Source organism: Centroberyx gerrardi, chromosome 9 (genome assembly GCF_048128805.1).
Source record: "Centroberyx gerrardi isolate f3 chromosome 9, fCenGer3.hap1.cur.20231027, whole genome shotgun sequence".
Taxonomy (NCBI): Eukaryota; Metazoa; Chordata; class Actinopteri; order Beryciformes; family Berycidae; genus Centroberyx; species Centroberyx gerrardi.
In genome coordinates this window covers 25,773,334-25,795,767 of record NC_136005.1, presented here as the reverse complement: position 1 = coordinate 25,795,767, position 22,434 = coordinate 25,773,334, and the positions used below count along the sequence as shown (strand labels likewise).

General features: G+C 41.7%; 1 protein-coding gene across 1 annotated transcript; it reads right to left on the bottom strand.

The window, feature by feature from the left end:
* Positions 1 to 8,533: 8,533 nt before the first annotated feature.
* meltf (melanotransferrin) lies at positions 8,534 to 18,872 on the bottom strand. The gene is made up of 16 exons (XM_071914565.2): positions 18,830 to 18,872; positions 18,012 to 18,166; positions 16,112 to 16,211; positions 14,463 to 14,648; positions 14,082 to 14,232; positions 13,355 to 13,422; positions 12,788 to 12,972; positions 11,976 to 12,141; positions 11,660 to 11,811; positions 11,300 to 11,396; positions 10,966 to 11,160; positions 10,551 to 10,704; positions 9,722 to 9,789; positions 9,338 to 9,525; positions 8,824 to 9,016; positions 8,534 to 8,657 (listed from the first exon to the last, which is right to left on the bottom strand). The coding sequence occupies exons 1-16, from the start codon at positions 18,870 to 18,872 to the stop codon at positions 8,590 to 8,592; spliced, it is 2,169 nt and encodes a 722-aa protein (XP_071770666.2). The 3' UTR covers positions 8,534 to 8,589.
* Positions 18,873 to 22,434: the final 3,562 nt, after the last annotated feature.

Genomic DNA, 22,434 nt, shown 5'->3' with positions numbered 1-22,434 from the left:
TTATATATAAAGATGAACCACAGAGAGATTTGAATTTTAATCCTATTTTTGTTCAATTGAAGAAAAAATCCAATCCATGGCTAATGAGAGATTTATTTGTTTGGTCTGGTATCATTGTCCAAAGCAGAAGGAATATCTAGATCTGTTCATGTCTCATTGGTCCAATGAATATTATCAAGGATTTAAACAAAGTGCTTTGTAATTTTATTTGGTGGATTTTAGCTCTCTTAAACAAACAGTTCACCCAAAAATTGAAATTTTGTTATTATCTAATGACCCTCCTGTCAGCTGAAACACTGGCGAAGTTTGTATTTATAACACACATCAAGCTAGCTAGCGCAGCTTCATAGCAACTTTTTCCAAAACAACTGGAGTGAATAGAGATAGTTTATTTAGTTCCAAAAAGGTAAAAATGACCATAAATTAATCCAAACAGCATAATACAAATGTTTTGAAGCCAAACCATTGCACTGTGGGTCCAAAAGTCCAATATTCAGGCCTAGGTTACCTTATCTCCCAGATTTTCCGCACTTCTTCTGCACCGCGCCAACAGTCACAACAGTAGCGAGCAGATGCTGCGTTCAAATGCTGTCAGAAAAATTGTAATTATGGAAGAGCGCGCTTAAACGACCCAATAAAATGGTAAAAACCAATGGGAAAGTCAAATTTTACATGATAACCAAGAAGCCAAGATGTGACATTCTCACTTTTTGTTTAACTTTTGGTGCCACGCACAACAACTTTAGTTAATACACTTATTAAAAAATCAATTACAAAACTGTTGTGAATATTCTCCTCTTCATTCTGCTGTTGTAGCACAAAGTAGCTCTGTACCATTTGGTTTAAAAAATAGTCACCAAAAAAGCTACTTTTGTGCAGGGTCAATTTAGTTATTTCTGACTGAAAAAGTACTTGAATGCACGAGGGGTTGTATTTACGACTGGAACAATCGAAAGTACGACCAAACGAGCAGCACCTGAAGGCAGCAAGAATCTTCCACCAGATCGCTGAGAGTGAGAGTTGCAGCACACTTATATAATGGGATACATATAATAATTTACTGAGCCAAAGTTTCGACCATGGTTTCTACACTATGTCTTCATCAGGGCATAATGTATGAATACAAATAAATTCGATACAGTTTTATATATAATATTTCTCTGTATTATTAAATATTTTTCCTGCAGGTACACTTAATTGGACGACTGAACAGAGGAAATGGATCCTGAAGCATGAAATTGTTATTTTTAATGTAATTGTTAACTAAAAATTGTATAGTCGCTTTTGAAACACACAGTATTTACTTAATTGGAGTAAGAGTACTTCAGATATAATAAAGAGAAAATTTTGTTTAGGAATGGCCCCTGTTTAATAATAATGTGCAATTCTATGTCCTGTTTTATCCCTGTTGTAATTTTTTCTTATTTTCATTTGTTTTTGTTTCCTCCATCTACTTTTACTGTATGCTATCTATTTAATATCTTATTTGCTTTGTAAAGAACTTTGAAACGGTTGTTTGGAAAGGCGCTGTCTAAATAAAGTTTTTATTTATTTATTATCTAAACAGATAATATCGCTGGTCGTGGCTCTTGCAGCAGAAACCATTTTTTTCTTCTGAATATTGAAACATCATGTGTGTGTGTGTGTGTGTGTGTGTGTGTGTGTGTGTGTGTGTGTGTGTGTGTGTATATGTTCGCTCTGAGGTCAAAAGCATTCTAAAGTCAGAACAGCGGGTCGAGCTAAAGCGCGTGCTTCATTCAAACAATAACAAGTCCAGTGTCCGCGCGCTGTAGAGAAGCTTAGAGGGAAGCTCCGTGAACTAGCAACACTTTGACCCCACGGACCCATAAAAATCCACAATAATTCATAATTAATGAAACAATTACTGTGTTTTACTCGGAACCGTCACATCTCATTTGACACACGACTTTTTTCTGAACTGCATTTCACATCCTTCACAAAGTTTCTTACTTGTAGCTCAAGTTACACCGTGAAAACGCACAAGAAAGACAAATTTGTTCCACTACAAAGATGAAAATGAGTCAGTCTTACCGGTTTGGAGAGGATGCTACCCATGGTGCCAAGTCCTAACCAGGTCCGGCTTTTCCTGTGAAAATTTAACAAAAAAAAAAAAAAAACGAAAGAAAAACCGGACAAAAAACAAACAAAAAGTCCACCTAAAACGAAACAAATCAACGAATAAACGAACGAATTAACGAAAAATGATTAAATAAAAGAATAAATGAATTAATAAGTGATTAAATGTATGAAGAAATGAATATAGCCGAGCGATGTGAAGATGTCTCTTGAGTCGAAGCGTGCTGTCAGGTCAAGTCTGTTGGGACAAGTGATGATTCTCATTCGAAACAGCATTTAAACAGGGAATGTTGCACTGTGGCATCACATGTGACACAGCTGTTCTCTGACTCTAAGAACTAGCAGCTAGCAACATAGAACCATAAAATAACTAATGGACCTTTTTACAACAATGTCTCTTTTTCTGACATCTTTCATCTGTAAATATATTCATAATGCGCATTTGGCCGTCTGGACTCATTTCTGTAGGAGAGTAAACCACCTAAAGCCAGTTTGACCAACTTTATATTTGTGGAAGAGTTTACCCATTTTTTAAGGTGACAAAAATCTTCATGATATAAATTAATAGTTGGCCTGTAGTAAGCTGTATCAAACTTGTATAAAAGGGGGGAAGATGATTTTCTATAAAGACTGGTGATTTTTTGTTTATTGTTATTTATTTATTTATTTATTTATTTATTTTATTTGTTTATTTTTGATGACCAAACCACTAGGCCTCCATCACTACTTACCTCCATCTATATATTTTACATGCTGATGATGTGACAGCATGTTCTTGATCACATTTTCTACACTTGGTCACAAATCATTCATTCATTGTATTTTTGAAAATGGCTCTTTGCAAAAACAAGTCATCTTTCATGCTCAAAATCATTTCTTTTCATGCTCAGATGATCATGGTAGGGAAATACCTTAATCTTTGTTACTTTGTTCCTCTCTCCCTCCCTCTTCCTCTCTTACACACACTCAAAAAACACACACAGATCACTGAAGTGTCGGCTTCAGCAGACAGGAAGAGGAAAAAATCAAGAAGCAATGTGTGTTCAGCCAGACCTCCTGGCTCAAATCATCTCATTCATGCAACACAGCAGCATCTGGTTTTATTTCCAGTGAATAAGCTGTTTTACATGACATAGTGCTTCACTGTGTTTCACATGTGGCACCTTTTGTCTTATCAAAGCTGTCAGACAATTATAAAAATACACATTTCCATACAAAATGACTGTTTGGAGCCACTTTTTTGAGTTTGTTTACATGTGTTTTTTCCTTCTTTCCAGACGCTGATCCATTCCTCTCTACTGTTCAGCCAAAGATTCCTCTCCTCTTTCCTGTTAAAGACACACACACGCACACACACACACACACACACACACACACACACACACACATCAGCACCTAGCACATCATCATCAGCATCCTCTCCATCGTCTCTCAGTCCAACTCTCTGTCTCTCTGTCTCTTTTTTGAACATGCTGCACTTCTGCACCGTGTAGTTGGCTCACATCCCGCCATGATGGTGGTTCACTGTTGCAGACACCACTTCAAACTGACCTGAAACACACACACACACACACACACACACACACACACACACACACACACACACATTAGATGTAACACACACATGCTAGGCTTGACAATAACACTACTAGACACCAACCAAATGATTCTTCTAGACACTTTGGCAGATAGAAAACTTGTTTTCAAAAAGTCTTTTCTATTCTAAAAACTACTTTGACTGATAAATAACTAAAACTGATTCTGAAATTCTGATCCATTCGTCGTTGTGGCTGTTTGACTAAAGAGTTATTGTCATGTCCTGCAAATACACATATACCATGTTTACATAAGCAGATGGCATGTCTGTGAAAAGTAGTAGAAACCATATCTTTGATTCCTGAGTATGTCATATTAGTGTTCTTTGCAATGTATTTCATTGGACTTTCAGCTGTTTCATGACTCTGCATTATAATACTTTACTAGTGTGAAATACATTGTTGGCTCAATGATGATTGGTTAATGTCCAAGTCAAGCCAAGCAGGTGGAGAAAAATCTCTTACATGGGTTCTTTAATAGCTGGGTTTTCACTAAATGAATCTTCCTGTTGAGTTCAATAAGAGTATTAATATAGCAAACTAGCAATGTGCAACACAAACTTGTTAGCAGTAGAGTCTGTCTGCTTTTCTTCCTCAGGACCTGGACATTGAATGAAACACTGACACTAAAATGTAATGCACTGATGGACAGTGGATCCACAGCTGAAAGGCCATTGAGATTCACTGGAGAGATCTGATGTGATTAGTAAATGAAATGAAGCTGAAGCTGAATGTTTCATGCCCATGCTGTCCGGCTCCATAGTGACAGTGTGTGAGATGTGAGGAAACACAATGATGCTGTCTCGTCTGTTCTGGCGGTAGGAAGCGGTTGCCGTGGAAACAGAGGCTGTGGATGTCCATCTCTGAACCCAGTCCTGACAGGTGCCGCGCTACTCTGTCCCCCTTACACATGGTCAGGCCTGGAAGGTTCCTATACACAAAGCCATTGATGGCTTAACATTTCACATAGAATGCCCTGTCTTTACAGGTGGACCGGCCTGGAAGGTTTCAGAGCAAGATGCAGTTCAGGGCTGAGGAGGCAGAGCAAGAGGTTAAACATGGTTCTATTATGAAGAAAAGTAAGGGATGAGGGGGGACACTAGACAGCCCTGGAAAGATACCATACATACATATATTCATTGCTTAGAAGAAAGAGGTGGACACCGTGCATCTTGTTGCTCTCCATAAAGCTCTCATCCTCCATCCTGCCGTGGTGAAGGTCTTAATGTTGTCGTCCAGATACCAGCTCAAGTTCTCATCCAACACTGTAGCCAGCAGGTGGAACTGTTTATCATAGTTCTTCTGTAGGAGGGGAAGAGAAAGAAAGAGAAGAGGGAAAGAAAGAGAGAGAAGAAGAAAAGTGACTTACAGACCAGTAATGGTCCTTTGTTGTGTCTTTGTGTTTCCCTCTCTCCTCACCTGTGCTCCTTTCTTCAGTGCTTTAGGTCGACAGATGAGGAGCGGTCCCACCAGTCCAGAGTTGCTGTCTTTAACAGGATCCACTCCAGAGTACTAGAGATAACTCAGACAGTCTCCCTCTCCTTCTACTGGCCCAGCACCCACAGGCACCACCCACTCATAGCTGTACACCGTCCCTGGTTTGACCAGAGCGGCCAGGGGAGGGGTCACCACCCCTAAACAGAGACAGATTAGGAGAATTATTAGGAGCAGAAGTTATAATACAGAGTTTTTAATGACTTTAGTTCATGCAGGCCCTGGAGGGAACTTAGGGTGGAGGTGCCATTTAGGTCTTAAGTACTTCTGTTGATCAACTCACTTGGTTCCCTCTTCAGCTCACACAGTTTCTTAGCTGTGTAAGACTCTGGAGAGGAAGGAGAAGGCAAGAAGAGGAGAAGTGGGGAGGAAAATATATCAAAGAGGGTGACAATGCTGTTCATTGTTCAGTGTACGTGTCTGTATGTGTGCGTGTGTGTGGTGACAGATTTAGTTAAATAAATACTGAGGGAGGATGTGGGCAATAAACTTTATCTCTAACATTTGCAAAGACCTAAATAAGTTTTGGCCTACTTTTGACCCATTTACTCCTATTTAGTCTCCATACACTTAACCGGGTCAAATAGATCCAAACATTATCTCTGAGACATAAAGATGCTGGGGCAGCTGGCCTATGCTGAAAATGAGATTTTTTTTCCCCCTTTTTACATGTTCATTACAGTAATTGAGTCAAGCAGAGAGGGTGTTTCAACTGAAGGAAATATCTATCTTTCCCCAACAATACAGGGCATTCCAAACGTAAACAATTCAGTCATGTTTATCTTAGTAATCATCATAAAGTATCAAAAATATTTCTATTCAGATTGTTGATGAAAGACTTGCTAAGTTGTGTTAAATTGTACATTTTTGCGAGGCCATTCGCAATACAAAGTGAACGCTGAGTGTCACTGTCCATGGATTATTATCTTTGTGTGCAGGTGAAACGTGGGTCTTCCATATATTTTGGTTCTGCTTTATGTACTTAACAGTTTCAGTTGTTTTTATCATTGTTTCCATTTTAGCCCTTGTGTTTGAAACAAGTAGAGCTTCAGTATTTTCCATGACATGGTGGACATGCTTGGACCCCTACAAATAGAATGTAAACAATGAAAACAATTGTGGTGTTATATAAGTGTAATCTGTTGACAGTTTAAATATGTATACTGTATGAAATAGTGGAACCATGATGACAATCTAATTAATATATACAGAATGTTACAATGAGGGAGATATGTGAAACCTCAAGAAGCATTTATGCCCATCGTATTCACATTAACAGGTGTACAGATATCCATATAGTATATTTACATAAAGTGTTGTGGCGTGTAGACTAGCATTATAAAAACAATACACCTTATCAAATATACTGTATATATATACTCACTTTAAAGATGTTGATAGCATGTACAGAATGTGCCACATGTACTTATATGTGACTCCCAGAGTGAGGGAAAACAATTCAGTTTGGATCCTGTGCTGTAGAGATGAATATTAATAAACCATAAAAATATATTATCTCATTTCAAATAAGGAAGTAGTATTTTGCACTAAGCAGTATGTTGCTATAATATATAATTCAGTTCATTTGAATAGGAATAGATCAATAGTACGCAATATGCAGTATGCAGCTTTATTTCATTTGAACAAGAATAGAAAACAGACAGAGGTCAAGTAGGCAGGTTCATGTAGCTATACTTCTGCAGACGCACTGGCCTGGCAACTAAATATTAGTCACATCTTCATCATTTCATACAGAAATAAACCTCTATTAGGAGGCGGAGAAGGTATTAGAGTTAGTTTCTGACAGCATGAGTCAGTACATATACACTGATATGGCACCTGAACTTCATATAAAAATAAATCTCTCAATAAAGGAAATACACATCCGATCAAAAAACGTTTTAAACAGAAAACAGCATCAGGCAGCAGGAAGAAGATATGACAGGCACTAGTTGGTTGAGGGTATATAGAGACATTCATGATATATTTCTATTGGATATTGGATATAAGAGTAGATTTGTGACTTGCAATATTCTGGCATAAAGCATTATTACTGTGTTTGAATTGTATTTGATTCCTATGAAACTCCTGCCTGGCTAAAGATATTCAGCCAAACCAAAATTGAATCACTTTTCTTCAGTCAAACCAAAATGCAAATAGAATAGGATTGACTGAATTGAACGTGAATTGATACCAGCTGTCAAAAGCCTATTCTCTTTAAACAGTCAATTCATATAAATTCCTGTTTGACTTCAACCATTCAGACAAATCAAAACATTCACTCTCCAACAGAAACCACAGGATGTTTTCTCCATGTTCTCCCCAAACTGATGAAACCTGACCAGCGTGTCAATTTCTCTCACTCCATTTCTGTGCCCAAATGAAAGAAATCAAATGCTAAGAGGGCTGCAGACGGGATCTGTGACGCCAACCTGCTGCTAGAGCGGTTCCCATCCAAAAGAATTAGACTGGTATCAATAACCAATAATTAGATGACATAAGGTTAAAAAATTGTGCATATCAGCTGCAAGCAGGCTCCAATGAATTACACTGAATTATACATTTATTATATGTGCAGAGAGAGAGAGAGATAGGAGCAGAGTTTAAAAAGTATTTTCTCTTTTTCCAGCCGTTGGGGAGAACACATGAAGCAGACAGCCTATGGACAGTCACTCAGTCACTCATCACACCATCCACCATCAGCACTAGTGCATATTCACTGATATGGCATTAGCTTATAGTAGAAACACGGCCTAATCTAGCCTTGGAGGGACACTGCCTATAGTAGAGCAATGTAACAGGTGGCAGCATATGCACTGATATGGCTGCTCACCCTCGGTAAACAAAGTGGCAGCGGCTCCCTCTTTCTTCATCTCTGATTCTCATTGGCTGAATGTCCCACGGCCCGGCCAATAGAGACGCACCGATCTCTCCTCCGCCACGGCAACCGGTGACTTTAAGTGCCTCATTGGCTTAAACACCAGCAACATCTAAATCCGAAGGCAGTTCCAACATGCCATCCTCCCTAACATTAACATACAACATACAAGCAGGTAGATCAGATACAATCATATGATATTATGCACACAGAATCAGGGACAGAGACAAAACAGTAGGCTTCAACTGGATTGGACCGAGGCTGTGGAACAGCCGTTGTGATTGGACGGCGGTCAGGCAGCGTGAAGCGTCCGGCGATTCCTGGGCGATAATTGGTGGAAGGAGAAAGGAGGAGGGATAGAAGAGCTAGACACGAAGAGAGGAGGGAGAGGAGAGGGAGGAAAGGAAAAGGAGAGAGGGAAGGAGGCAGAGAGGGAGGGAAGGATGCAGAGGGAGGGGGGTTAGGAGGTGGGGGGTGAGGGAAGGAGCAGGAGAAGAGGCTGGACTCCTGTGTTTGGTTGTGTCTCTACATCCTGAGGCTGGCCAGCATGGAGCTGAGCAACGCCGCCAACAGCAGCCACACAGAGGACATCGCTGTGAGAGAGAGAGAGGGAGAGAGAGAGAGAGAGAGAGAGAGAGAGAGAGAGAGAGAGATGGTGGAAGATTAGAGAGGAATGAGTGTGTGAGTGAACAAGTGTAGCTAAAAGCAATTGGCTGAAAGTTTTGATATGCATTTCTGTGTGTGTGTGTGTGTTTTTACCGGCACTAGATGAGTTACACTCCATGTTGACCAGCGAGTCCATGTAGCCGTGCCCCAGCCAATCCTGGAAGGTCTTTCTGTCGGCCACGCCTACTAGGCGAACTGTGGAGTCTTTGAAGATGAGATCTGAGCCCTGATAGGCCTGAGAGTCAAACATCTTAAAACCTGGGCCTGTGTCGCTGCCGAAATACCTCTACAGAGAGAGAGAGTGAAGGATAGAGAGAGAGAAAAAATATATAAGTGAACATCTAAACTGATCAACTGGACAAAGTAGATGATCTTGCTGCTGATTCACAGCGGAGACTAACTCTACACCAAAATGTCGCTCCATGACTTTTCCTAGACCTACTTTATGTATAAACCAGTGTTATTAGATCTTCAAAATCACACAAGGAAACTGTGGTTATAATTATATTTACCCTGTTCAACTGAAAGCTTGTTGGCCCTGTCTCAGACCTTATCACTCATTGGCGGGACATACACACACACATCTCTTCCTTCATCACCCCCTTACCTGTGCGTAGTCCAGGAGTCCGTAGACAGCGTGGATGTTGGTGTCGGGCCGCACCATGACAGCATGGGAGGGGACCCGGGCCAGGTTACAGTGCTGGTACTGCGTGACCTCGGCTCTGCTGCCTTGGGAACACAGCAGCTGGAAATCAGACGACAGGAGATCCACTGCCCACGACTCAGCTGAGTTACCTGTGTAAAGAGAGCGAGACAGATGGGACACCATGTCAGTAAAGCTCTTTCAACGGAACTGAGAGGAGAGTCTGCATGTTTTCTAACGCCTCTCTCTAAAAATAGTTTTAGACCAACTGCAGCAGTCTGTTGAACTCTCTCTCTCTCTCACACACACACACACACACACACATGCACAGAGTGAATTGTGTCTTACCATCAGTGTTTTGGAAGACGGTAGAATGTTTGATGAAAGCCACATCTCCCTCTCCCTTAGCCAGGCACCTGAACAGACAGACAGACAGGCAGACAGACAGGTTAACAGACAGACAGAGAGGAGAATTAAAGTTCGGAATTACACTTCTTTTCATATGCATTTTCACATAAAAGCCCTTAAAGCGTCAATGTGTTTCAGGACATTTTTCAAGGGGAGGGATGATTGTTTTTTTGAGGAGTCATGTTTTTGGGCAGAAGCATCATATTTGCATGTCCATGTTTCAGAGAAAGAGAGTCAACGGGTATTGAGAGTCTTGGGACTGTTTGTAGTTCTCTTTGTAGTTCAGAATGCATCACTGTGCATTTTTTGAGGATGACGACTGACCCGACAGAAGAACCAAGCGCAGCACGTTGACCATTAGCCCCCATCCCAAGTCATGAATATTAATGAGAATACCAGTAAATACTACTTGGGAATTACTTGTGTTTGGCGATGGACCTTATGGTGTCCAACTTTATGAATTCTGACACCACTAGCAACTAAACACCTGCTGTCAAATGTATAGAATGATATTTCAAATAGAACAGAAAAAATGAACAATTTCCATATAAGTTATTTTGTGACTCAGGACACAGGACACAACCATTTGTCCAATTTGTAGTTTGTTGTTGACATTGAAATGTTTGGTTTGCTGTAAAACATGAACTCTAAAGGAATCACTTACTAAATGCATGTGTGTTAAGTGTGAAAAAGCTGATCATACGACATGAATGCAGCGTAATTCATCACCATCAGAGCAGGGGGTTGTGGGTATTGTAGTTTGTAGTACCTGAAGGCGCCGTCGTATCCATCGTACAGGTCTTTCCTCTTCTCACACTTGTTCTGCCCTGAGCTGTCTCCCACACACAGACCACACAGGTTGCCAGGGAAACCGGGCTGGTTGGCACCCGGAACGCAGCTCTGCTTAAAGAACCCTCCCACCGCTAGGCACCATGGGAAACAGGAAACAGGAAGTCAAAATTACGGCTTTTACATGAAACGACACCCCAAATACATTCCATACCCTGTTCTACTGAAAGTAAAAGAAATCATTTCGAAATTCAGTTTTAACTTGACTGTATTTAATGCAATTTCTGCCTTTAAGGTCTCCAAGGACACTGATGGCTACGTTTACATATTGATACTTAACTCATTCATGCCCACACACACACACACACACACACACACACACACACACCACTGACCTTGGGGGATCTGACATTGCTGAGGTGTGATCAGGCCTCTTTCTATCAGCGTTGCTATGGGAACGTTCCAGCCGGCCGTGCGACCGTATCCGGTGTGACAGGAGTGGCGGCCGCGCAGGTCGTCAAGTTTACGGATGTCCTGGTTACTCTTCTTCACCACGGCAACCGCATAGTAGATGGAACCGTCACGCTCCTCTGGAGACACAAACACAGTTTTGTATCCACCATTTTGAAATATTTCCTTATTTTTTTAATAGTACTGATATTTGGCCAGCATAAAGTGGTGTGTGTGTGTGTTTATGTGTGTGTGTGTGTGTGTGTGTGTGTGTTTTACCAGTATAGCTCTCCCCAGTTGCAGGTACGAGGCCGTAGTCTTTGCCTGCTGTGTAGATGTAGCCTCCATCCAGAGTGATGGCATCAGCCTCCTTGTTCTACACACACACACACACACACACACACACACACACACACATGAAAGAATGGGAAAAACAGAATTGAGATGCAAGTGGTGGGATATATGTGATGATTCTCACTGATATTTTAGTCTTTTAACGTTTTTCCTTCTTTTTCAACTAGAAACAAGCCTTGAATTCGTCTTTGTCTATGAATAATTAGTTGTTACAGATTCCTATGAGTCTCCCAACTGCTGAACCAACCTAGAGGAAACACTAGCATGAAGTGCAGCAGCTGTTACCTGGATTTTCTTCATGCAGTCGGTGACAGAGTCTCCATAGACACACGAGATGTGTGGAGTCAGACCTTTAGTGCTGAAGGCGGTGCCCATCTCACCGCACTTCTGCTGCTCACCGCTGGACAACACACACCACTTCAGGGAGGACGGGAGCTCTACACATGCAGAGATGCGCACACACACACACACACACACACAGAAAAAGAGATGGAGGGGATAAGTGGCGTAGGTCAGGTAGACATAAAAAAAAACAGGTGAGGTAGGGTAGGTAGATAGATAGATAGATAGATAGATAGATTGATTGCTAAATAGACTTTACCTTGGGGTTTACAGTCCATGGCTCGCAGGGCGTTATAATAGACATTGCCCATCCACACCTTGGGATCCTCTGACTCCGCCTCCAGGAACTCGCTGGACGAATCAGAGAAGAGCACATTTCCGCCCCCGTACGCCGTCGAGGAGAACATGTCAAAGCCCGACTTCCTCTGCAGACAGGAAGTGCACTGATTCAGTCTCACACCAGGGCAACACCAGGCATTACCATATGCCTCACATCTGGATTGTGTTTGATATGATTTAGCTGGATTACATTTACACTTGCCGTTAAACTGCGTCTCCCATACACACATTCAAATTGGATTTCTCTTTCCCTTGCTAAAACACAGATTACCGTGCAAGTCACTAGTTTCCTAATATTCACATCCTTTAAAACTGACAGTAAACATCTCAACGCACTTGTTCCCCCATTCACTGCGACGATTCCCATACTTTTGTGCATTAGTAAAAGTATGTTACTATCCGAGCTGCCTGCGTTTGATTTGCTTACAATTCTTGGTTGGATTGTTGGAGTGCTAAAGTTTATTTCCATTTACTGCTACATGTGCACTGGAGACGCTCTGCATCCACACTTTGTTGTTAATGTGACCAAATGCGTCTCTGACCATCTCAAGTCATGCATTTTTGATCTATCTGACAATCCAATAATCTCTGGCATTCATATAACGGTCAAACTGATGCAAATCCATGACTCCACTGTTCAAACATCAGTCATTTTAATGAGTGTGAGGATAGGTCCAGTTTGAGGTTGAGTCTCTGTCACTACTATAAAGTGTGTGTGTGGTTTGGACGTACCAGCCCGTCCGTCAGCATGGTGTAGACCACAGAGGGTGTGATGTCGTTGCGGACCACGATGCCGCGGGATGGGATGCGGACCAGATTGCATCGGTGCCAGTCAGTTATAGGTGCTTTGCTTCCATCACGACACAACAGCTCATAGTCTGCTGACTTCAGGAGTTGAGCCCAGGCTGGGCCTTTACCTGGTGAAACAAATAGCTGGTTAACCAACTGGCACACTGACTAACACTAACTAACTAATGACTGCTAGCTAGCTAACTGCCTGAATAACTAAGTGGCTGAATGGTTGACTCAGTGACCAACCTACTAATTAACTGGCTGGTTGACTCGCTGACTAAGTGAAATACAAACATGTGTTTTATATATCTGTGATGTTTTATCTCTTTTATAGATAAAGGTGTTATAAATAAATATCAATGGCTGTTTTGGTACATGGCCTGTCTGTGTGTCGGAATGGGTGCTGTTTTTAGCTAACCTACAGTAGGTAACTAATGAATTGACTGGCTAACTGACTACATTAAATAAGTACCTAATTACAGCTTAAAAAGGTTTGCAGCTAGTTACCATCAGTGTTCTCAAAGACAGTTGTGTGCTTGATGAAGGCCACGTCTCCTGCATCATCAGCCAGACACCTAGAGACAAAGAGTGGTGAGCAGAGTGAGTCTAAAAAGGAAGAGCTTAGTTGAAAATGAAAGGTGGTATTTGTAAAATATCATGTCAGTGGTATTAAAACTGAAAGTTTTAGCTCCTGTTTTGTGCTGTAAAGCAATTCCCTCTTTGCTGTAAAGCAACAAAGCAGATTTTCCACCAAGTCCGACTCAGTGGCTCGCAATGTAAAATGCAGTGTAGAGGCCAGTAGAGGCTGACAACCTTCAAGGCGATGGTGTTGATTATAGTGTTTATAGACTCAAAAACAAATATGTTGCTGATTAATTGATGTTAAAATGCTACATGTAATACCCTTAAAAATGTTAATTATAATGACGATAAAGAGTTTAGTTATTCAGTAAGTTCTGGTGTGCGCTCCATCTCCTCTCCTCTGTTAGACAATATTGTCATTCAAAAGGCCAGCACCACAAGACTGAGGAGATGTCCGATACTGTGATTAACATGGTTAACAAACACACAGGGAGTTCCTAGGGACAGGGACATGACCTCGGAGTGTGCAATATTAACCAATGTATGAATGGAACCCAGTGTTTCCCTTACAGTCATTCGGCCATGGTGGCTCCACACATCTGGGAAATTGCCCCCATCTGAGTGTGTGAGTGTGTGTGTGTGTGTGTGTTACCTGAAAGCTCCCTCATAAGCAAAGTATCTCTCGTTGTTGCTCTTGTCACATTTGTGCTGTCCATCGTTATTTCCAATGCACAGCTGACACAGAGAGGGCGGGTCGCTCTGGGCTCCAGGAATACAGCTAGCATTGAAGAAATCTGCCACACCTGGTCACACACACACACACACACACACACACACACACACACACACACACACACATATATGTATACACCATGTATATATGTACTGTATATGTATATGTGTACGCATATGTACAGTATATGTGTATATATGTACTGTATATGTATATGTGTACGCATATGTACAGTATATGTGTATATATGTACTGTATATGTATATTTACTGTATATGTATATGTATATGTGTTTCCTACCTTGGGGGATGTTGCAGCCCATAGCAGACATGATGCCCTGGTCTATCAGGTATCCTAAAGGCATATTCCAGCCAGCCGTTCTGTCTTTTCCAGTGTGGCAGCTCTTCTTCCCTGCCAGGTTGTGGATGGTGATGCCAGTGTTCTTCTTCTTCACCACAGCAACTGCATAGTAGGTGGTTCCTTCACCTGAGGCAGGAACCGGACAGGTGTTAGAGTTTAGCTGTCAGGTCTACACACATAGATTTTAATATAGACTGAACACTACTATGAACTCATTCACCAAGCTTGCTTTGTAGTGTGTACAGTACAGCAATCATGCGCTCTTTATATTTTCTGATAAAAAAAAAAAGAGCATTCGTGTCATAGTGATGACTCTGTCAGATCTAGGACAACGGTCAAGGTTAAAGGACCATAAACTATCAAGTGGTTGAGGTAAAAAGTGAAGGTATATGGATTCCTTGACAGCATAGAGCTGTCAGATAAGACTACTCAGATAAGGGTCCACCTCTGCTACTGCGAGAGAGAATGCTTGGTTTCACCAGTATGGTCAACACTCTCTTCAGTGGAGGAATAACAGTGACTTGGACTCAAACCAGCAACCCCATCCTCATCAATACATAAGGAGACCACAGTGATTGTTCTGGGCAGCAGTGGTGTAACTCTTTAACCACCAGGCAAGTTGGCTAAGAACACTTCCTTAACCAGAGTGGAAAAGTTTACTGTGCTGCATTTTTGTATTTGGTTCATTTAGATTCAGACTGATGAGTTACAAGTAAACCAGAGCTTGAAAACAAAAGTCACATGGACTTATTGGACAGAGTTTTGGTGGCTGGGGGGTCAAAACAAAATCTGATTCCAGTCCCTGTAACTTGGGCATGGGGCGATGTCCTGGGTTCAAATCCGGCCCAGGACCTTTGTCGCATGTCATCCCTCTCTCTCTCCCAATCTTTCCTGTTTCTCTCCACTTTGAACTATCAAATAAAGACGAAAATGCCAAAAAAAAGAAAAGAAACTTTAGCTAAGCATGACGGACTTGTCTGTACTCTTTTTCTCTGGGGTTCATACAGTTAAGGACACACAAGTGTTCAGAAATAGCTGAATATGAGCATCAGTCCAGACTTCTAGCTGGGCTTTCCAAACATGAGTAACTGCTGACTGTCAGATGTCAACATTTCTGTCCTTCTACCCATAACTCCTTGTCAGATTATGTGTTGGGCCAAACAAACTGAACTAGAGGAGGAAACGCTGCAGAGTTCAAATAAACCGCTCCAAACATGCCAGGTGTGAGGAGGAGAGGGAGGGTCACACACACATTCATTACACACCAGCGAGTGGCTCAGTGCTCCCAGTTGGACATTCAGTGCTTCACTCAGGGGCACTTTGACTGTAGTTCTTCTCCCACTCAGATTTCCCCTGTCCAGGGATTTTGAAAGTGACCTTGAGACTTTCACAAGCCTGCTGCTCCAACCTTCACGCTACCACCTGGGTATTGTTCTTTCTGCTCTGTTTCCTTGATGCTTGGAAAACATCATTTCTAACCAAAAAAAAAAAAAAAAAGACTTCTAGTCCCACCGCTGGTCCGGTGAACGCTGAATTTCCACCAGGCGGTGACATCACGGCCTAGTTCCTGTTTATTTATTTACTCTTACCGTCAGCGTTGGACTCCCCAGCAGCCATCTTGAAGGAAGCGGTCTTCCCCAGGGCGTAGATGTCACGGGTGTACATGGACAAGGCATCCGCTTCTTTACTCTGGAGAGACACAGCGCAGAATCCTGTTAATGATGTTAGAAATACTGGGGCCTTGCCAGCTGTGGGACGAGGTGTCGGCTCTATTCCTCAGGAGAAACACATCAGGCCGATTCTAACTCCTCATATGGACAAATAATTAACTTGTACAGCATGCTACCAAGATGTATTGGGGACTGCTGAGGCCTCAGCGATTTAAAACACCCAACTCTTTTAGATAGAGGGCTCTGGGACAAGGCAACCATGTTCTTTCTCTTGAAAAACCCAGGCAATGATGTATAGTGGGGTAGTGGCAGTAACCTTTGATCCCATTCCCACCATCCAGTGTAAGTCAAAGGTAATCAGACTGACAGATGGACATATTGTGTTGACAGAAAGATGTGGAAATGCTCTGTATAGCTGCAAAATAGCTTTGACTAAACTGCACATACAATATATCTGCACAAAAGATTTGTAACACTGATGGGCCTGGAATCTTCTTAAAATCTCCAGTCATGCAGTTTTTACTTGCTGGAACTACATTTTGTTGCAATGAAATATTAGGCCATGTTTAGAAATTAAACTGTATATTTTAACTAGCAACATTAGTGAAGATTTTGGGAACTTTTGTGGCCTCAGAAATTTCAACAGTGCAACTGTTCAAGAAATGCAACCCCAGACGTCTTCATAATGGACTTAAAAGACTGACTTTATCGCGGGGAATCTATTCAGGCTGTCACGTTGCATGAGGATAAATTTCATGTGAAGGATTGGCAAGCTAAAGGCTGTCACAAAGGTCTGGCCAGGTAGGTCCACGCATGAAAAGATTTTTATTAGGTTCTCATGCTTATCAGATTGGCCAAGGCGGCCTGTGTGAGCTGTTTGTTAAGGTTTCAGCCCAGGTGTCAAGTCCGCTGAATTTCAACTTTCAACTCCTCTCCTCAGAGTAGAAACCTTCCTGCTCCCAACTGTCTAACAAATAGCAACAATGATCTCATATTCAGCCGTTAAATATTATTTGTCTTAAAACAAGTGAAGAATTCTGCCAGTGGAGTGAGATGATTCCACTTGCTTCCAATGGAGTTTCACTTGTTTCAGGATTTTCTAGAAGTGTCAATATCATGAAACAAGGCAGAGTAAGCCAGATCACTCCAGTACTTTATAAAAAAAAACCTTTCTTGAAATAAGTTGATTTGCATTATGTAAATAAGTGAATCTCATCCTACTGTTTCAAGAAATAAGATTTTAAGACTCTATGAGACTCTAATGCTAGATGAAATGTCTTGTTAAGAGGGATATTTTTTTACAGTGAAGGCATTGGGATGCCATTGCTGCTTTTGGGGGCATCACAGCTCAGGTGAACTGAACTGGGAAATTGAAAAATTCACACTGAGCATGTGTGATGTACTCCCAGTTCAACCTCTACTCTCTAAATGTCCCAGTTCATGTGTGTTGTCTTGAATACACCTTTACCCAGTGTGCTCTGTGCTCTCTGATAAACATATCATCTATTAACAAGTCTATTGCTGCTATCCACAGTTTTGTTATCTGATGCCTGATTATGTGTTCTGCCCTATTAACCTGTTTATAGGTGCTCTATTAGCCTTTTATGGGTGCTCTTTTTTGCCCCCAGGGACACAAATACATAAATGAGTGAGTGAATGAATACATTTACAATACAATAAAAGTGGGACATTGTGTGGTCAACTTTCTCTGAGTTAATGAAGCTTAAAAATGTCTTCTAATCACAAACAACTTCAGTTTGTTGTGTTCTACAAGGTCTAAGATCTGTTCAAATTTAGAGTGCTGCTATTCAGATCTGACCTGCAGTTTCTGAACACATCCCTCCTCGGTGGCTGCGCTCACACAGCTGAGCGAGGGACGGATGGCGACGGCGGAGAAAGACGCAGACATGGCCAGGCATTTCCTCTGCTCGCCCTCCGAGATGGTGCACCATCTGATACTGCTCTGGCCAAAGACTGAGGGAGGAGAGAGAGAGAGAGAGAGAGAGAGAGAGAGAGAGAGAGAGAGAGAGAGAGAGAGACCAGTCATCATTCTGTCATCAAAATATTCCAATAAATGATTCATGTTCAGAGCAGACAACAAGGTCAAAAAACATCCTGTAATCAAGCATTTCTTCGAGCATTACTAACTTCTGCCATTTCCATTGCACTTTCTGCCTCAGTAGAAAATGTCTGATAAACAGGAAATACTTAGAGTTTTGTGTTTTACTGTGAAACAACATCAGGGCCTGCATGGGCAGCAAGTTATGGCCAAGTAGACTTTGGTCAACAGTGTCAAACAACAGTATTTTTCATAGTATATTTGTTCCTTATAACCAACTATATTCTCTACACTGATTTTGCTCCAGTTGCCGATGCCCTTTTCTGTTGAAGGCAATGTTGCCCTTCTCTGTTGCCTCAAAAGTTGCACATGTATCATCACCTTTACAACCAATTGCTGATAGATTACATCACATTATATTTTATCACTCCCATAGGTTTTGCATGGCCACATATTAGGACACAGAAAGAGACACTGAATATCCAATAAACATAAAAAACATTTAATAAAAAAAGCAATAGCACTATGACATTTTGTGGAAAGTTAAAGTTCATGCGCGTATAAAAAACAGTTCTCACCAGTGTGTAATATTAGCAGTAGAGATCCCAGTATCGTCCACATGGCCATGGTCTCTCTCTCTCTCTCTCTCTTTCCCTCCTCTCTACAGTGGGGGAAATAGACTCCTTTCTCCTCGCTTCTCCTTTATATGATGACTCCCGCTCCAGTCAAAGTCTGACTTCTCGCTCCAAGAGTCCGCTGTAAAGGCCACGCCTGAGCACAGAGGAAGCTGTATTCTCTGCACTTTTACAGCCCCAATCACCTAGCGTTCATGCAGTTCACAAATCACGAGTCTCCCGCACGCAGCCCTCGTACTCGAGGCTGAGAGCATAGTGTTTTTCGAAGCGTGCCTCCCTGGGTATACCTGGTCTGACACGTCTCTGCTGGCCTACCTCTGCCTGGCTCCGGGCCAAAGCCTGGACAAAGAGGCCTTTTACAGTCCGGACCCCACCTCTACCTTCCACCTCCCTCCCCTCCTCTCCTCTCCTCTGCATGGTGCTTTTCTACTGTAACCAACAGACAACACACAGGCCGTTGGAACTGACTGACTGACTGACTCACTGCTGTGGCTGCTGAAGCTTCTAACTCAGACACAAGGAATCTGCTGAACTTCACTGCCAACTTTCACTTTTACTCTAATGGTCAATGGTGGGTTTGTGTTTTACGGAGCAGGGATGGTGGTCATGTGGGTTATTCCCAGCTCAGTTGGCTGAGGTGCATGCCATGTAGCAGCGGTTCTGGGTTCGAAACCGGCCTGGGACCTCAGTCGCATGTCGTCCCCCTCTTTCCTTCCTGTCTAAAAGCAAAAATGCCAAGAAAAGTCAGTTATTCCCCAGTGAATCTTGTCCCGCTTTACCTTCCTGTGCTCTTTATCAAATGTTTTCTGACACTGACAGTTGTCTTGCCATCTCAGTTAGACCTATGCAATGGAGAAGCCCTACTCCTGACCCTGTAATCAGGAATCCATCAGTCCTGACGTTTCTTTCACCCTCAAGAGTATGAAGGAGTCTCACAGGCCAAGGAGAAACACATGAACTCTCCTCAACACAGACACACAACTGCCTGAAATCAGTTCCAGGCAGTTGATTAGAGTTATCAGTAGTAGAATGGCTTTATGACTCTTGGCACCCGAATTCCTTCCTTTATTTCTGATGAGTACGAACATTACTGCAACAAGTTCTGGCAGCTTCTGCTTACTACTAACCATACCAGCTGGAATAGCACCTAGTGTAATATGTAAAAAGGATATGAGCAAGCGTGATTATGTTCATAAAACATTTCTGCAGACACAGGAAGGCAGGCGAACCATAAACATTAGTGTAATAGCTGAGATTATTCCTTCACAGTCATTCATTGGTGGTGGGCCAACACAACAAGAACACTACCATCACATGGGAGATAAGGGTAATGAAGTGCAAAATAGCCCAAAATAGTGCTCATATTTCATAATTAGCACTTTTTTGGCATGATAAAGGCTTCAAATAATAATAACTTTGGTGCTGCGACCTGCACTTGAACTGAAATGAAACACGGAAGAGATGGAAACAGGATCAAAATTAAAACAATTTTACATGATATGGGATACATAACACACACCATAATTGGCTATAGGCTTACACACTGGGTCCATTTGCTTACATGCTTAAATGCAGAGCAGCTAAACTTTCTCCCCCTAGAAGCTGCTCTTGTGAAGGAGGATAGCATCATTTCCATGACATGCCGTGCTTTGACATAAACACTTAGCCCGCTGATTACAATGAGGAACAATAACCATTATTGCGAGGCAGAGGATTTGAATGCGTAGTAATGGAAATCGAAGTGGCCCGGGGCTACAGCTTATGCTCATGCTACCGCAATATCGTCCTCGCAAGCCAGGATCTGAAGATGGCATGGAGGTGGCAGCCAAATTCATGTGTCAGGAGAGTGCTATTTTCCCTTCCCAGCATGCTCATCTGCAGAGAATTTCAAAATCTCAATACTGATAACAGCAGAGGAAAAAAAAAAGGAAAAGTATGATCTGGTCTGGGACCAGCGCCGTCGCTAGTGGGGTGAAAGGTGACGATTCTAGGGGCCCACAGCTGGAGAGGGCCCACAACAATTCCAGCAGGATGTATGAATTCATGTATTCTATAGATCCTGTAAAGGCATTTGATACTGCAGAATAAAAAATAATAAACCCACAAATTATGCAATATGTGATGAAAGTAGGTTTTCATTTTCCAATCCAATTTGATAGAAAACACTCCAGACAGTCTGTGTGTGACAGTGCGTGTGTGTGCATTGGTTAGAGAGTTGCGAATGTATTGCGTATTATAGTATTGGACTTTTTGTTTCCATAACTATTTTGTTTTGTGTATCTTGTAATTATGCAAAAAAAAAAAAAAATGTAAGTATAAGTAAGTATAAAAGTAAAATACTCTGAAGCCTTTTCTGTAGTGTTTGCAGTATTTCTATTGTGTATAATAATCCTTTCTTAGTACATAGTAAAACAAGAGGTCCCATGCTGTTTTACAAGCAAAAGTCAAATAAGCATTTTATCTACAGTATAAATATTTTATACTAGCAACCAAAGATCCATATAACACAAAGGCTCACTGCAGTATTGGTCGCTGCTCTTGGTGTTTTCTTTGCTCAGTGTGACAGTATCTGCTGTTTTGGTCGACTTATTCAGTTTTGGGACGTGTCTTCATTGTGTTGAGAGCTTGATTGCTCTCAAAGCTGTGGCCTTTTCCAACTATCTGCCAGCTGGGCATTGATAAGGCAGTTTGGGCTACCTTGACACTTATGGTTATGTCAATATTAATAGCCAGCTGTAGATCAATTACACTTAAAAACATGCATTTGAGTTTTGAGCCGACATACAAAAGCAAGATGCAACTGAAAAATCCCTAATGCACTGTAGGATCTCCTGCAGACCCTGGTGTCTCCTGCTGTATTTCTTTTTCAGTAGTGAATCTGAATCATGAATCATTAAAGTTCAATTTATAATCCAATGTTACTGAGGATGAAATTGAGGACTTTAATTGTTGGCTGTGTGGGTTTGTTTGTGAGTTTTTTGGGATGTTAACAAAACGCAGACATTTTAGGCACAGGACTTCAAAGTCAAAACAGCAGGTCCTGATGTCCTTCACGTGTTTATGTGGCCATTAAGCAACCTATAGCTGCATGTTAGGACAGTAAACCCCACTGTAGTTTACTTATTGTCACGTAGGCCCTCTGTGCAGCCAAAGCACCTATAAAGAGAAATCTTTATAACATCTTTATAGATTCCTTTAGTACAACAAGTGTTTTTTCCCCCCTTCACATCCTGAGGTTGATTACCTGTCCTATTAAAATCATTATATAATCACATCGCCTTTTACTCTCACAGTGGTTTACTGCAGGAAACTTACCTCTGATTACTGTAATATGACTACATGTACCCAAGGTCCTGAGAGAGAGATACTTTGAACCTACTTTAACTGAGCCGTTGTATGTGGTGAGACGGAGACCAGCAGCAGTGCTGACAGAGATCATATCTGAGGAGATGGTTACAGGTAGCTTGACCTCAAAAGCCTTAAAAATCCCACATTTTGTTGGATAAAGTCAACGGAAAAAACAAGGCAACTCTGAAATTATATTATCT